Here is a 17,500-nt window from a genome sequence, read left to right as displayed (position 1 = left end):
AGCCCCGATACACTTGACCATAAACAACAAAAGGAGCCCCGATACACTTGACCATAAACAACAAAAGGAGCCCCGATACACTTGACCATAAACAACAAAAGGAGCCCCGATACACTTGACCATAAACAACAAAAGGAGCCCGATACACTTGACCATAAACAACAAAAGGAGCCCCGATACACTTGACCATAAACAACAAAAGGAGCCCCGATACACTTGACCATAAACAACAAAAGGAGCCCCCGATACACTTGACCATAAACAACAAAAGGAGCCCCGATACACTTGACCATAAACAACAAAAGGAGCCCGATACACTTGACCATAAACAACAAAAGGAGCCCCGATACACTTGACCATAAACAACAAAAGGAGCCCCCGATACACTTGACCATAAACAACAAAAGGAGCCCCCGATACACTTGACCATAAACAACAAAAGGAGCCCCCGATACACTTGACCATAAACAACAAAAGGAGCCCCGATACACTTGACCATAAACAACAAAAGGAGCCCCGATACACTTGACCATAAACAACAAAAGGAGCCCCCGATACACTTGACCATAAACAACAAAAGGAGCCCCCGATACACTTGACCATAAACAACAAAAGGAGCCCGATACACTTGACCATAAACAACAAAAGGAGCCCGATACACTTGACCATAAACAACAAAAGGAGCCCGATACACTTGACCATAAACAACAAAAGGAGCCCCGATACACTTGACCATAAACAACAAAAGGAGCCCCCGATACACTTGACCATAAACAACAAAAGGAGCCCCCGATACACTTGACCATAAACAACAAAAGGAGCCCGATACACTTGACCATAAACAACAAAAGGAGCCCCCGATACACTTGACCATAAACAACAAAAGGAGCCCGATACACTTGACCATAAAACCAACAAAAGGAGCCCCGACTACACTTGACCATAACACAAAAGGAGCCCGATACCACTTGACCATAAACAACAAAAGGAGCCCCCGATACACTTGACCATAAACAACAAAAGGAGCCCCGATACACTTGACCATAAACAACAAAAGGAGCCCCGATACACTTGACCATAAACAACAAAGGAGCCCCGATTACACTTGACCATAAACAACAAAAGGAGCCCCGATACACTTGACCATAAACAACAAAAGGAGCCCCGATACACTTGACCATAAACAACAAAAAGGAGCCCCGATACACTTGACCATAAACAACAAAAGGAGCCCCGATACACTTGACCATAAACACAAAAGGAGCCCCCGATACACTTGACCATAAACAACAAAAGGAGCCCTCGATACACTTGACCATAAACAACAAAAGGAGCCCCCGATACACTTGACCATAAACAACAAAAGGAGACCCGATACACTTGACCATAAACAACAAAAGGGCCCGATACACTTGACCATAACAACAAAAGGAGCCCCCGATACACTTGACCATAAACAACAAAAGGAGCCCGATACACTTGACCATAAACAACAAAAGGAGCCCCGATACACTTGACCATAAACAACAAAAGGAGCCCCCGATACACTTGACCATAAACAACAAAAGGAGCCCGATACACTTGACCATAAACAACAAAGGAGCCCCCGATACACTTGACCATAAACAACAAAAGGAGCCCCGATACACTTGACCATAAACAACAAAAGGAGCCCCGATACACTTGACCATAAACAACAAAAGGAGCCCGATACACTTGACCATAAACAACAAAAGGAGCCCGATACACTTGACCATAAACAACAAAAGGAGCCCGATACACTTGACCATAAACAACAAAAGGAGCCCCGATACACTTGACCATAAACAACAAAAGGAGCCCGATACACTTGACCATAAACAACAAAAGGAGCCCCGATACACTTGACCATAAACAACAAAAGGAGCCCCCGATACACTTGACCATAAACAACAAAAGGAGCCCGATACACTTGACCATAAACAACAAAAGGAGCCCCCGATACACTTGACCATAAACAACAAAAGGAGCCCCCGATACACTTGACCATAAACAACAAAAGGAGCCCGATACACTTGACCATAAACAACAAAAGGAGCCCGATACACTTGACCATAAACAACAAAAGGAGCCCCGATACACTTGACCATAAACAACAAAAGGAGCCCCGATACACTTGACCATAAACAACAAAAGGAGCCCCCGATACACTTGACCATAAACAACAAAAGGAGCCCCGATACACTTGACCATAAACAACAAAAGGAGCCCCGATACACTTGACCATAAACAACAAAAGGAGCCCCGATACACTTGACCATAAACAACAAAAGGAGCCCCGATACACTTGACCATAAACAACAAAAGGAGCCCGATACACTTGACCATAAACAACAAAAGGAGCCCGATACACTTGACCATAAACACAAAAGGAGCCCGATACACTTGACCATAAACAACAAAAGGAGCCCCCGATACACTTGACCATAAACAACAAAAGGAGCCCGATACACTTGACCCATAAACAACAAAAGGAGCCCCCGATACACTTGACCATAAACAACAAAAGGAGCCCCCGATACACTTGACCATAAACAACAAAAGGGCCCCCGATACACTTGACCATAAACAACAAAAAGGAGCCCGATACACTTGACCATAAACAACAAAAGGAGCCCCCGATACACTTGACCATAAACAACAAAAGGAGCCCGATACACTTGACCATAAACAACAAAAGGAGCCCCCGATACACTTGACCATAACAACAAAAGGAGCCCCCGATACACTTGACCATAAACCACCAAAAGGAGCCCGATACCACTTGACCATAAACAACAAAAGGAGCCCGATACACTTGACCATAAACAACAACAAGGAGCCCCCGATACACTTGACCATAAACAACAAAAGGAGCCCGATACACTTGACCATAAACAACAAAAGGACCCGATACACTTGACCATAAACAACAAAAGGAGCCCCCGATACACTTGACCATAAACAACAAAAGGAGCCCGATACACTTGACCATAAACAACAAAAGGAGCCCGATACACTTGACCATAGAACAACAAAAGGAGCCCGATAACACTTGACCATAAACAACAAAAGGAGCCCGATACACTTGACCATAAACAACAAAAGGAGCCCGATACCTTGACCATAACAACAAAAGGAGCCCCCGATACACTTGACCATAACAACAAAAGGAGCCCCGATACACGTGACCATAAACAACAAAGGAGCCGATACACTTGACCATAAAACAACAAAAGGAGCCCCCGATACACTTGACCATAAACAACAAAAGGAGCCCCCGATACACTTGACCATAAACAACAAAAGGAGCCCCCGATACACTTGACCATAAACAACAAAAGGAGCCCCCGATACACTTGACCATAAACAACAAAAGGAGCCCCCGATACACTTGACCATAAACAACAAAAGGAGCCCGATACACTTGACCATAAACAACAAAAGGAGCCCGATACACTTGACCATAAACAACAAAAGGAGCCCGATACACTTGACCATAAACAACAAAAGGAGCCCGATACACTTGACCATAAACAACAAAAGGAGCCCGATACACTTGACCATAAACAACAAAAGGAGCCCCGATACACTTGACCATAAACAACAAAAGGAGCCCCCGATACACTTGACCATAAACAACAAAAGGAGCCCGATACACTTGACCATAAACAACAAAAGGAGCCCCCGATACACTTGACCATAAACAACAAAAGGAGCCCCCGATACACTTGACCATAAACAACAAAAGGAGCCCCCGATACACTTGACCATAAACAACAAAAGGAGCCCGATACACTTGACCATAAACAACAAAAGGAGCCCCCGATACACTTGACCATAAACAACAAAAGGAGCCCGATACACTTGACCATAAACAACAAAAGGAGCCCCCGATACACTTGACCATAAACAACAAAAGGAGCCCCCGATACACTTGACCATAAACAACAAAAGGAGCCCGATACACTTGACCATAAACAACAAAAGGAGCCCCCGATACACTTGACCATAAACAACAAAAGGAGCCCCCGATACACTTGACCATAAACAACAAAAGGAGCCCCCGATACACTTGACCATAAACAACAAAGGAGCCCCCGATACACTTGACCATAAACAACAAAAGGAGCCCCCGATACACTTGACCATAAACAACAAAAGGAGCCCCGATACACTTGACCATAAACAACAAAAGGAGCCCCCGATACACTTGACCATAAACAACAAAAGGAGCCCCCGATACACTTGACCATAAACAACAAAAGGAGCCCGATACACTTGACCATAAACAACAAAAGGAGCCCGATACACTTGACCATAAACAACAAAAGGAGCCCGATACACTTGACCATAAACAACAAAAGGAGCCCGATACACTTGACCATAAACAACAAAAGGAGCCCGATACACTTGACCATAAACAACAAAAGGAGCCCCCGATACACTTGACCATAAACAACAAAGGAGCCCGATACACTTGACCATAAACAACAAAAGGAGCCCCGATACACTTGACCATAAACAACAAAAGGAGCCCCGATACACTTGACCATAAACAACAAAAGGAGCCCGATACACTTGACCATAAACAACAAAAGGAGCCCCCGATACACTTGACCATAAACAACAAAAGGAGCCCCCGATACACTTGACCATAAACAACAAAAGGAGCCCCCGATACACTTGACCATAAACAACAAAAGGAGCCCCCGATACACTTGACCATAAACAACAAAAGGAGCCCCCGATACACTTGACCATAAACAACAAAAGGAGCCCGATACACTTGACCATAAACAACAAAAGGAGCCCGATACACTTGACCATAAAACAACAAAAGGAGCCCGATACACTTGACCATAAACAACAAAAGGAGCCCGATACACTTGACCATAAACAACAAAAGGAGCCCGATACACTTGACCATAAACAACAAAAGGAGCCCGATACACTTGACCATAAACAACAAAAGGAGCCCCGATACACTTGACCATAAACAACAAAAGGAGCCCGATACACTTGACCATAAACAACAAAAGGAGCCCCCGATACACTTGACCATAAACAACAAAAGGAGCCCCCGATACACTTGACCATAAACAACAAAAGGAGCCCCGATACACTTGACCATAAACAACAAAAGGAGCCCGATACACTTGACCATAAACAACAAAAGGAGCCCCCGATACACTTGACCATAAACAACAAAAGGAGCCCGATACACTTGACCATAAACAACAAAAGGAGCCCCCGATACACTTGACCATAAACAACAAAAGGAGCCCCGATACACTTGACCATAAACAACAAAAGGAGCCCCGATACACTTGACCATAAACAACAAAAGGAGCCCGATACACTTGACCATAAACAACAAAAGGAGCCCCCGATACACTTGACCATAAACAACAAAAGGAGCCCGATACACTTGACCATAAACAACAAAAGGAGCCCGATACACTTGACCATAAACAACAAAAGGAGCCCCCGATACACTTGACCATAAACAACAAAAGGAGCCCGATACACTTGACCATAAACAACAAAAGGAGCCCGATACACTTGACCATAAACAACAAAAGGAGCCCGATACACTTGACCATAAACAACAAAAGGAGCCCGATACACTTGACCATAAACAACAAAAGGAGCCCGATACACTTGACCATAAACAACAAAAGGAGCCCGATACACTTGACCATAAACAACAAAAGGAGCCCGATACACTTGACCATAAACAACAAAAGGAGCCCCCGATACACTTGACCATAAACAACAAAAGGAGCCCGATACACTTGACCATAAACAACAAAAGGAGCCCCCGATACACTTGACCATAAACAACAAAAGGAGCCCGATACACTTGACCATAAACAACAAAAGGAGCCCCCGATACACTTGACCATAAACAACAAAAGGAGCCCCCGATACACTTGACCATAAACAACAAAAGGAGCCCCCGATACACTTGACCATAAACAACAAAAGGAGCCCGATACACTTGACCATAAACAACAAAAGGAGCCCGATACACTTGACCATAAACAACAAAAGGAGCCCGATACACTTGACCATAAACAACAAAAGGAGCCCGATACACTTGACCATAAACAACAAAAGGAGCCCGATACACTTGACCATAAACAACAAAAGGAGCCCGATACACTTGACCATAAACAACAAAAGGAGCCCGATACACTTGACCATAAACAACAAAAGGAGCCCGATACACTTGACCATAAACAACAAGGAACCACTCATTCAACCTTGTTACGAAGTGTCTACACCAGGGACGCTATTCACCACACAACGATACGAACGCGTCTACGACACGTGTCTACACCAGGGACGCTCTTCACCACACAACGATACGAACGCGTCTACGACAAGTGTCTACACCAGGGACGCTCTTCACCACACAACGATACGAACGCGTCTACGACACGTGGAAGATCACAAATGCCGTAGCGAGGGACAATAATACTTACATTCAATTAAGGAGAAAATGTGAGGGAATGTTCCTGACCAAAAAGAACGAGCAATTCTGTCGTTAATATTGGTAGGGTCGTTATTGGCTGTGATTGATCACGGTCGGGAGTGATTGATGCTTCCCCATGTAATGCTTTTTCAATATTCACTGGCATGTACGCCCTTCTTGCTCGACGTCCAGTGTGAAAGGTTTTATATCATATATTTGTTAGTGATTAATTATATAGTAATAATTACAGATACGGAAATAAATTTTATAACGAATACAATTAAGACTACGGGAAATACAATTATTTATGATAATTATATAAATAATAATAATAATTACATAAATAATAATAATACTGAAAAATAATAATTTAAAATATAATACTACTAATAATAATATGATTAAGGTAGTTCCTATGGAGACGACTGTAGACTGACTGTTGCAGGGAGAGGTGTTAGAGAACACTGTACAACTGTGAGAAGCACAGTTAATGTTACAACTGTGAGAAGCACAGTTAATGTTACAACTGTGAGAAGCACAGTTAATGTTACACCTGTGAGAAGCACAGATAATGTTACAACTGTGAGAAGCACAGTTAATGTTACACCTGTGAGAAGCACAGTTAATGTTACAGCTGTGAGAAGTACAGTTAATGTTACAACTGTGAGAAGCACAGTTAATGTTACAACTGTGAGAAGCACAGTTAATGTTACAGCTGTGAGAAGTACAGTTAATGTTACAGCTGTGAGAAGTACAGTTAATGTTACAACTGTGAGAAGCACAGTTAATGTTACAACTGTGAGAAGCACAGTTAATGTTACAACTGTGAGAAGCACAGTTAATGTTACAACTGTGAGAAGCACAGTTAATGTTACAACTGTGAGAAGCACAGTTAATGTTACAACTGTGAGAAGCACAGTTAATGTTACAACTGTGAGAAGCACAGTTAATGTTACAACTGTGAGAAGCACAGTTAATGTTACAACTATGAGAAGCACAGTTAATGTTACAACTGTGAGAAGCACAGTTAATGTTACAACTGTGAGAAGCACAGTTAATGTTACAGCTGTGAGAAGTACAGTTAATGTTACAACTGTGAGAAGCACAGTTAATGTTACACCTGTGAGAAGCACAGTTAATGTTACAACTGTGAGAAGTACAGTTAATGTTACAACTGTGAGAAGCACAGTTAATGTTACACCTGTGAGAAGCACAGTTAATGTTACAACTGTGAGAAGCACAGTTAATGTTACAACTGTGAGAAGCACAGTTAATGTTACAGCTGTGAGAAGTACAGTTAATGTTACAACTGTGAGAAGCACAGTTAATGTTACACCTGTGAGAAGCACAGTTAATGTTACAACTGTGAGAAGTACAGTTAATGTTACAACTGTGAGAAGCACAGTTAATGTTACACCTGTGAGAAGCACAGTTAATGTTACAACTGTGAGAAGCACAGTTAATGTTACAACTGTGAGAAGCACAGTTAATGTTACAGCTGTGAGAAGCACAGTTAATGTTACAACTGTGAGAAGCACAGTTAATGTTACAACTGTGAGAAGCACAGTTAATGTTACAGCTGTGAGAAGTACAGTTAATGTTACAACTGTGAGAAGCACAGTTAATGTTACGACTGTGAGAAGCACAGTTAATGTTACAACTGTGAGAAGCACAGTTAATGTTACAACTGTGAGAAGCACAGTTAATGTTACAACTGTGAGAAGCACAGTTAATGTTACACCTGTGAGAAGCACAGTTAATGTTACAACTGTGAAAAGCACAGTTAATGTTACAACTGTGAGAAGCACAGTTAATGTTTATGAGCAGGCGATGAGTCACAATAACGTGACTGAAGTATGATGACCAGACCACACACTAGAAGGTGAAGGGACGACGACGTTTCGGTCCGTCCTGGACCATTCTCAAGTCGATTGTGAGAATGGTCCATTCACAATGGACTTGAGAATGGTCCAGGACGGACCGAAACGTCGTCGTCCCTTGACTTTCTAGTGTGTGGTCTGGTCAACACACGAGGTGTAGTTGGTCTGCGTGTATTCTACCATGTTTGTCAATTATATCACTTATTTACCTTAAGAACAAGTCCCTCCCTCAAGAACACGTCCCTCCCTCAAGAACACGTCCCTCCCTCAAGAACACGTCCCTCCCTCAAGAACACGTCCCTCCCTCAAGAACAAGTCCCTCCCTCAAGAACACGTCCCTCCCTCAAGAACACGTCCCTCCCTCAAGAACACGTCCCTCCCTCAAGAACACGTCCCTCCCTCAAGAACACGTCCCTCCCTCAAGAACAAGTCCCTCCCTCAAGAACACGTCCCCCCCTCAAGAACACGTCCCCCCCTCAAGAACACGTCCCTCCCTCAAGAACACGTCCCTCCCTCAAGAACACGTCCCTCCCTCAAGAACACGTCCCTCCCTCAAGAACACGTCCCTCCCACAAGAACACGTCCCTCCCTCAAGAACACGTCCCTCCCTCAAGAACACGTCCCTCCCTCAAGAACACGTCCCTCCCTCAAGAACACGTCCCTCCCTCAAGAACACGTCCCTCCCTCAAGAACACGTCCCTCCCTCAAGAACAAGTCCCTCCCTCAAGAACACGTCCCTCCCTCAAGAACACGTCCCTCCCTCAAGAACACGTCCCTCCCTCAAGAACACGTCCCTCCCTCAAGAACACGTCCCTCCCTCAAGAACACGTCCCTCCCTCAAGAACACGTCCCTCCCTCAAGAACACGTCCCTCCCTCAAGAACACGTCCCTCCCTCAAGAACACGTCCCTCCCTCAAGAACACGTCCCTCCCTCAAGAACAAGTCCCTCCCTCAAGAACACGTCCCTCCCTCAAGAACACGTCCCTCCCTCAAGAACACGTCCCTCCCTCAAGAACACGTCCCTCCCTCAAGAACACGTCCCTCCCTCAAGAACACGTCCCTCCCTCAAGAACACGTCCCTCCCTCAAGAACACGTCCTTCCCTCAAGAACACGTCCCTCCCTCAAGAACACGTCCCTCCCTCAAGAACAAGTCCCTCCCTCAAGAACACGTCCCTCCCTCAAGAACACGTCCCTCCCTCAAGAACACGTCCCTCCCTCAAGAACACGTCCCTCCCTCAAGAACACGTCCCTCCCTCAAGAACACGTCCCTCCCTCAAGAACACGTCCCTCCCTCAAGAACAAAATTGTGAACAAGACAGGGAAGGAGTGTGAGGGGAAGGGAAGTGAACTATCAGGGGGAAAGCGCAAAGTCATTGCGACTATATCGCACTTAAAAGGGGTCAGGATAAGGATTAGGGATGGGAAGGGGGGGAAGGAATGGTGCCCAACCACTTGTGGACGGTCGGGGATTGAACGCCGACCTGCACGAAGCGAGACCGTCGCTCTACCGTCCAGCCCAAGTGGGTGGGGGAGAGACTGAGACCGTGTGTGATGGGGAGATCTTGAGGGAGTGAGGGAGGGGGGGGGGAGGAGAGGGTGTAAAGATGTTTACAGTGATAAGGATAGTGTATATTGAAGATAGTTACGATGATATGGAGAGTCAGGGCGTGTGAGGCACTGGGTCTACCCGGGCACCACCGGGTATCGTATCTGGTAATCATTATAGAGCAGAGAGAGAGAGAGAGAGAGAGAGAGAGAGAGAGAGAGAGAGAGAGAGAGAGAGAGAGAGAGAGAGAGAGAGAGAGAGAGAGAGAGAGAGAGAGAGAGAGAGAGACATTGCGAAATGTTTATAAACACCTACATTTAATCCTGCAGTAAATCCTTTTCACAAATCTTCAGACAGCATCCAATTCTTTTTTCTTAAGTTATTTAAAAATGGTAGTTAAGACGGAAGGAGATAGAAGGCTTGCCAAAGGAAGAGGAAAAGAGGCAACAATGAGTAAAGCAGAGGAAAGGAGAGAGTTTACGAGAAGATTGTGAATACAAAGGCCGTAAGTGAACGTAAAATCCCTACTTCATCCTGAATCCTACTTCAGTTTTCTTTCAATTTTAGCTCTTCCTCCTCCTTCTACCTCTCCTCTTACTCCTTCATTCGCTCTTAGCTTTACCTTCCAGTTTCACCTATTATGCTTTCTCCTGCCCCTCTTCAGTCTTTATCTGATTCTCATTCCATTTCTCCTCCGATTCTCTCTGTTGCTCTTCTTCCATTCTTTTCTTCATCTACCCTCCCACCACATTCTCTTCCCCATGTGACATTTCCCTCATATTTCATATATAACGCCAAAATATTTATTCCCCCCAGATCATGTGATATTTCTTCCACATTACAGTATATATCATAAAATCATACCATGTGATATCATGTGATATTCCTAAACATCATAAAATATTCCCCCACATGGTATGATATCCCCCCACATGGTATGATATTTCACCCCATCATATGATATTCCCTGTGAGGTCCCACAGCCATTGTTGTTGTTAAAGATTCGCTACCTGGAACAAAACGTTCCAAACAGCACAGGCTATGGTGAGCCCGTAGTCGCAGCCAGGGAAAGATAGCGTATATCGTACCGTGTGGAGCTCGGGCGGGTGAGAGTATACTCGGCCCGAGGTATACCACACCGACCACTCGATGTATTGGTGGAGATGTATTCAGTAATTGTTGAAATGAACAACAATTGAATACTTCAAATCTGTTGAAATAAAAAATTACAATGTGGGCTTATACCTGGCCCTAACCCGCCTCCTGGGTGTGGCTGTGGACACACACACACACACACACACACACACACACACACACACACACACACACACACACACACACACACACACACACACTTTTAGCGTGAGAGTAGTGGGAAAATGGAATGCACTTCAGGAACAGGTTGTGGAAGCAAATACTATTCATAATTTTAAAACTAGGTATGATAGGGAAATGGGACAGGAGTCATTGCTGTAAACAACCGATGCTCGAAAGGCGGGATCCAAGAGTCAATGCTCGATCCTGCAGACACAACTAGGTGAGTGTACACACACACACACACACACACACACACACACACACACACACACATATTATCTATTCTAAGACCTCAATATCTACCCCATTATAACCCCTAGTTCACTCTGCCATTCCATACCATTCCCTTCCTAGCCCATCTCTTAGTTCCTTTAACTCTTAGACAATTTTTATTATTCTTAATTTATTATCCCATTTGTCATTATTCCTAAACCCGTGTTCTCTAACTCCACATCCAATCACATCTCTCCTTTTTACTTCCATCATTCCCCACCCCATTCCGTCCCTTCCCTTCTCTTCCCATCCCAGGCAGTGCCTCCCCCTTCCATCAGAGAGCGACTAGGGCAATGGCCGTGTTTGCAAACATGATTAAACAGAGCAGCCGTTGTGGCGAGGGAGGGGGGGGGGGGCCGACAGAAACAAAAGGCTAAGTAAACAACATGTCCAAAGCAGGGGATGGAGGAGAACGAAGAGGGAGAGGTGGGAGGGAGGCAAGAGGAAGGAGAGGAGCTGCTATGAAAGGTGGATAGTGAGGAGGAGAAAGAGACACGGGAGACATCTCCCGTCACGCAGGGTGCAGTCGCAGCAGCTTCACAGATCTCCAGTATCAGCTCTTGATACTGGTAATGGCTCAAAAGGGCCACCACTTACGGGCTATTCATGCCCGTGCCACCTTTTGGGTGGCTTAATCTTCCTCTTAACACATTAACAAGGGAGACATCTCCCGTCACGCAGGGTGCATTCGCACCTCCACAGATCTCCAGTATCAGCTCTTGATACTGGTAATGGCTCAAAAGGGCCACCACTTACGGGCTATTCATGCCCGTGCCACCTTTTGGGTGGCCTAATCTTCATCAATCAATCAATCGAGGAGAAAGAGGGAGAGTGTCTGGGCTCCAACTTTGGACAGAAAAGCAGACAGACATTCTCTATTATGGTGTAGATAATGGTGCTTCCTATATTACAATACTCTACAGAGGGATGGTCCCCATAATCTAAATATTAACAAAACTAATTATCAAACTAAGAAATAAAACAAAAACGAGTTTATTAAGTCTTCATTTCTTAGATCCAATGAGACGAGGAGTAAAGTGGACGACTTATTATAGACATCTGAAGTAAAACATAAGACTTTTGATTATTAAACACAATTAAACAAAGGATAATAATATTTTTTACTGATATGAGAAACCCTGAATTACGTTACCTGTCTGAAGTAACTGATAGTAATTCCCCATAAACACAATACCTTGTGTTTATATGTATAAACACTAGTCACATGTATCTTCCACTGCTCTTTCATTTCCTTTATACTTTAATGCCTCCATTCTCCTATACTTACATTCTATTCATTAATACGTATACATAAGCTCATTGTATGTATAGGGAACATAATTAAATATGATGTTTATTACAAATATTTGGGATCACTTGCGTATCTAAGGTTTATTAATGATGGGACGCCCAGCCTGATACACTGTGGATTATTCTAAGCTGACTAATTAGTAGAGCTAGAGAGCAAGCTCTATAGTTTAGTTATGTGTGGTGAGTGTTTGTGTGGTGAGTGTTTGTGTGGTGAGTGTTTGTGTGGTGAGTGTTTGTGTGGTGAGTGTGTGGTGAGTGTTTGTGTGGTGAGTGTTTGTGTGGTGAGTGTGTGGTGAGTGTTTGTGTGGTGAGTGTTTGTGTGGTGAGTGTTTGTGTGGTGAGTGTTTGTGTGGTGAGTGTTTGTGTGGTGAGTGTTTGTGTGGTGAGTGTTTGTGTGGTGAGTGTTTGTGTGGTGAGTGTTTGTGTGGTGAGTGTGTGGTGAGTGTTTGTGTGGTGAGTGTTTGTGTGGTGAGTGTTTGTGTGGTGAGTGTTTGTGTGGTGAGTGTTTGTGTGGTGTTTGTGTGGTGAGTGTTTGTGTGGTGAGTGTTTGTGTGGTGAGTGTTTGTGTGGTGAGTGTTTGTGTGGTGAGTGTTTGTGTGGTGAGTGTGTGGTGAGTGTTTGTGTGGTGAGTGTTTGTGTGGTGAGTGTTTGTGTGGTGAGTGTTTTTGTGGTGAGTGTTTGTGTGGTGAGTGTTTGTGTGGTGAGTGTTTGTGTGGTGAGTGTTTGTGTGGTGAGTGTTTGTGTGGTGAGTGTTTTTGTGGTGAGTGTTTGTGTGGTGAGTGTTTGTGTGGTGAGTGTTTGTGTGGTGAGTGTTTGTGTGGTGTTTGTGTGGTGTTTGTGTGGTGAGTGTTTGTGTGGTGAGTGTTTTTGTGGTGAGTGTTTGTGTGGTGAGTGTTTGTGTGGTGAGTGTTTTTGTGGTGAGTGTTTGTGTGGTGAGTGTTTGTGTGGTGTTTGTGTGGTGAGTGTTTGTGTGGTGAGTGTTTGTGTGGTGAGTGTTTGTGTGGTGAGTGTTTGTGTGGTGAGTGTTTGTGTGGTGAGTGTGTGGTGAGGTTTTGTGTGGAGTGTGTTTGTGTGGTGAGTGTTTGTGTGGTGAGATTGTTTGTGTGGTGAGTGTTTGTGTGGTGAGTGTGTGGTGAGTGTGTGGTGAGTGTTTGTGTGGTGAGTGTTTGTGTGGTGAGTGTTTGTGTGGTGAGTGTTTGTGTGGTGAGTGTTTTTGTGGTGAGTGTTTGTGTGGTGAGTGTTTGTGTGGTGAGTGTTTGTGTGGTGAGTGTTTGTGTGGTGAGTGTTTGTGTGGTGAGTGTTTGTGTGGTGTTTGTGTGGTGAGTGTTTGTGTGGTGAGTGTTTGTGTGGTGAGTGTTTGTATGGTGAGTGTTTTTGTGGTGAGTGTTTGTGTGGTGAGTGTTTGTGTGGTGAGTGTTTGTGTGGTGAGTGTTTGTGTGGTGAGTGTTTGTGTGGTGAGATTGTTTGTGTGGTGAGATTGTTTGTGTAGTGAGTGTTTGTGTGGTGAGATTGTGTGGTGATATTGTCTGTGTGGTGAGTGTTTGTGTGGTGAGTGTTTGTGTGGTGAGTGTTTGTGTGGTGAGATTGTTTGTGTGGTGAGAGTGTGTGGTGAGTGTGTGGTGAGTGTTTGTGTGGTGAGTGTTTGTGGTGGTGAGTGTTTGTGTGGTGAGAGTGTTTGTGTGGTGAGTGTTTGTGTGGTGAGTGTTTGTGTGGTGAGAGTGTTTGTGTGGTGAGTGTGTGGTGAGAGTGTTTGTGTGGTGAGTGTTTGTGTGGTGAGTGTTTGTGTGGTGAGTGTTTGTGTGGTGAGTGTTTGTGTGGTGAGAATGTTTGTGTGGTGAGTGTTTGTGTGGTGAGTGTGTTTGTGTGGTGAGATTGTTTGTGTGGTGAGTGTTTGTGTGGTGAGAGTGTTTGTGTGGTGAGAATGTTTGTGTGGTGAGTGTTTGTGTGGTGAGAGTGTTTGTGTGGTGAGTGTTTGTGTGGTGAGATTGTTTGTGTGGTGAGTGTTTGTGTGGTGAGATTGTTTGTGTGGTGAGTTTTTGTGTGGTGAGTGTTTGTGTGGTGAGTGTTTGTGTGGTGAGTGTTTGTGTGGTGAGTTTTTGTGTGTTGAGTGTTTGTGTGGTGAGTGTTTGTGTGGTGAGAGTTTGTGTGTTGAGTGTTTGTGTGGTGAGTGTTTGTGTGGTGAGATTGTTTGTGTGGTGAGTGTTTGTGTGGTGAGTGTTTGTGTGGTGAGTGTTTGTGAGGTGAGATTGTGTGTGAGGTGAGATTGTGTGTGTGATGAGAGTGTTTGTGAGGTGAGATTGTGTGTGATGAGTGTTTGTGAGGTGAGATTGTGTGTGTGATGAGTGTTTGTGAGGTGAGATTGTGTGTGTGATGAGTGTTTGTGAGGTGAGATTGTGTGTGAAGTGAGATTGTGTGTGTGATGAGTGTTTGTGAGGTGAGATTGTGTGTGAGGTGAATTTATTTGCAGTGTTTGGTTGTGAAGTACGTGTGAGTGAAGTGAAATATATGGTGCTGCGACAGTGCTGGAACCATGTGTATTGGCGTTTGCCTTTCCATTGGACAACTTCAGCAATGAGGAGAAGGGGTGGGGGGACCTGCTGCATGGGTAACAGCTTCTCCGCCATATCGACCTACCCTGGCTTTACGCCCAAGAGAGCAACCAGAGCCCAACTCCACAGTCTCCCTAGACTGAAGGATGCCTCCTCCTACTGCTACTGTTGAAATATATGCTTGTTTCTAATCTTAAATACAATTGCGCACACACTCTCACTCTCACACACGCAAACTCAAACACACACGAACATACACACACATAAACGCAAACTTAGGCACAAGTACTGGTACCTTTTGTGAAAGGAAGAACATGCACCAACTGCACTTCAGTTGGCGATGCACGAAGGGGGATTAAAACAAGAAAATGGAAAAGAAACACAAAAGATGGAAAGAATAAAAAGAAATTGAAAGAAAATTTAGTTTTAATGTCTCGGGTTACAGGAACCTTTGGACTTCTCTCAAGCTATATAGAGTTTTATTTCCACACCCTGACCTGCTTTATTAAAGGGAAAGGGGGGAGGGAGGGAGGGAGAGAGAGAGAGAGAGAGAGAGAGAGAGAGAGAGAGAGAGAGAGAGAGAGAGAGAGAGAGAGAGAGAGAGAGAGAGAGAGAGAGAGAGAGACAGGGAGAGAGAGAGAGAGACAGAGAGATAGAGAGAGAGAGAGAGAGAGAGAGAGAGAGAGAGAGAGAGAGAGAGAGAGAGAGAGAGAGAGAGAGAGAGAGAGAGAGAGAGAGAGAGAGAGAGAGACAGAGACAGAGAGAGAGAGAGAGAGAGAGAGAGAGAGAGAGAGAGAGAGAGAGACACAGAGAGAGAGAGAGAGAGAGAGAGAGAGAGAGAGAGAGAGAGAGAGAGAGAGAGAGAGAGAGAGACAGGGAGAGAGAGAGAGAGAGAGAGAGACAGAGAGATAGAGAGAGAGAGAGAGAGAGAGAGAGAGAGAGAGAGAGAGAGAGACAGAGAGAGAGAGAGAGAGAGAGAGAGAGAGAGAGAGAGACACAGAGAGAGAGAGAGAGACAGAGAGAGAGAGAGAGACAGAGAGAGAGAGAGAGAGAGAGAGAGAGAGAGAGAGAGAGAGGGATGACATATCTTCAGAGCTTGGTATCTTAAGACATCATATTCTCAGCCAACGCGCTCCGGCAGATGATGTCATCAGCGAGATGACCAATAGCGAGACACAGTTTGGCCCACAGTGACGTCATAAGTTATCTCATAACACCGTGACTGGCTGAGACTCACAGATATAAAACACAGCTTCCTTTGTTTACTCGGGGGGAAATGACCAGCTGATCTGACCTGGTCGAGTGAAAGGATCAACAAAAGATAATTTGATTATTTTCACTGTCAAAATAGAAGAGGGAGGACTGAGAGCAATGATTTCGTGACATCTAACTGCTTGTCGTAATTGGTTCGTGTGTATTCAAGTGAAATTCAATTTGTCTTTTTGTGTGTGTGTGTGTTTTATCTGGAGAATAATCGTCGGCAGAGCTCCAAACCGATACAGATCAAAGATCTCAAATGCACACCGCTTTAGAAGCATTTTTTCTTGTGCCGTGCAACTAGCAAAAGAGAATTCCATTCCTCAACAGAGAAGCGGGAACCAAAGAGATGCCGGGAGTCAAAGGGAGCTGTTCCCTGATTGCTGTATATATTACCTAGAGGTGAATAGTCTCTGACAGGGGCCTGGTGCTCCAACTACCACCAACACCCTCTCCTCTTAGTACCAGTCATGGACCACATATGTGGTACCAGTCTGCTATATGAGGTACCAGTCTGCTGTATGAGGTACCAGTCTGCTATATGAGGTACCAGGAATATGCGGTACCAGTCTGCTATATGAGGTACCAGTCTGCTATATGAGGTACCAGGAATATGCGGTACCAGTCTGCTATATGAGGTACCAGGAATATGCGGAACCAGTCTGCTATATGAGGTACCAGTCTGCTATATGAGGTACCAGTCTGCTATATGAAGTACCAGTCTGCTATATGAGGTACCAGGAATATGCGGTACCAGTCTGCTATATGAGGTACCAGGAATATGCGGTACCAGTCTGCTATATGAGGTACCAGGAATATGCGGTACCAGTCTGCTATATCAGGTACCAGTCTGCTATATGAGGTACC

General features: G+C 44.6%; 1 protein-coding gene across 1 annotated transcript in view; it reads left to right on the top strand.

The window, feature by feature from the left end:
• The window catches only part of LOC138371194 (uncharacterized), a 35,299-nt gene that overhangs the window by 9,748 nt on the left and 8,051 nt on the right, over window positions 1–17,500 (top strand). The window contains exon 2 of the mRNA XM_069336034.1: window positions 6,906–8,353. Within this exon, the coding sequence (XP_069192135.1) occupies window positions 6,906–8,353 (1,448 nt within the window). The remainder of the gene's footprint in view (window positions 1–6,905; window positions 8,354–17,500) is intronic.

The sequence above is a fragment of the Procambarus clarkii genome, chromosome 35 (assembly GCF_040958095.1).
Source record: "Procambarus clarkii isolate CNS0578487 chromosome 35, FALCON_Pclarkii_2.0, whole genome shotgun sequence".
In the NCBI taxonomy this organism is placed as follows: domain Eukaryota; kingdom Metazoa; phylum Arthropoda; class Malacostraca; order Decapoda; family Cambaridae; genus Procambarus; species Procambarus clarkii.
This window is presented reverse-complemented; position numbering and strand designations above follow the sequence as displayed.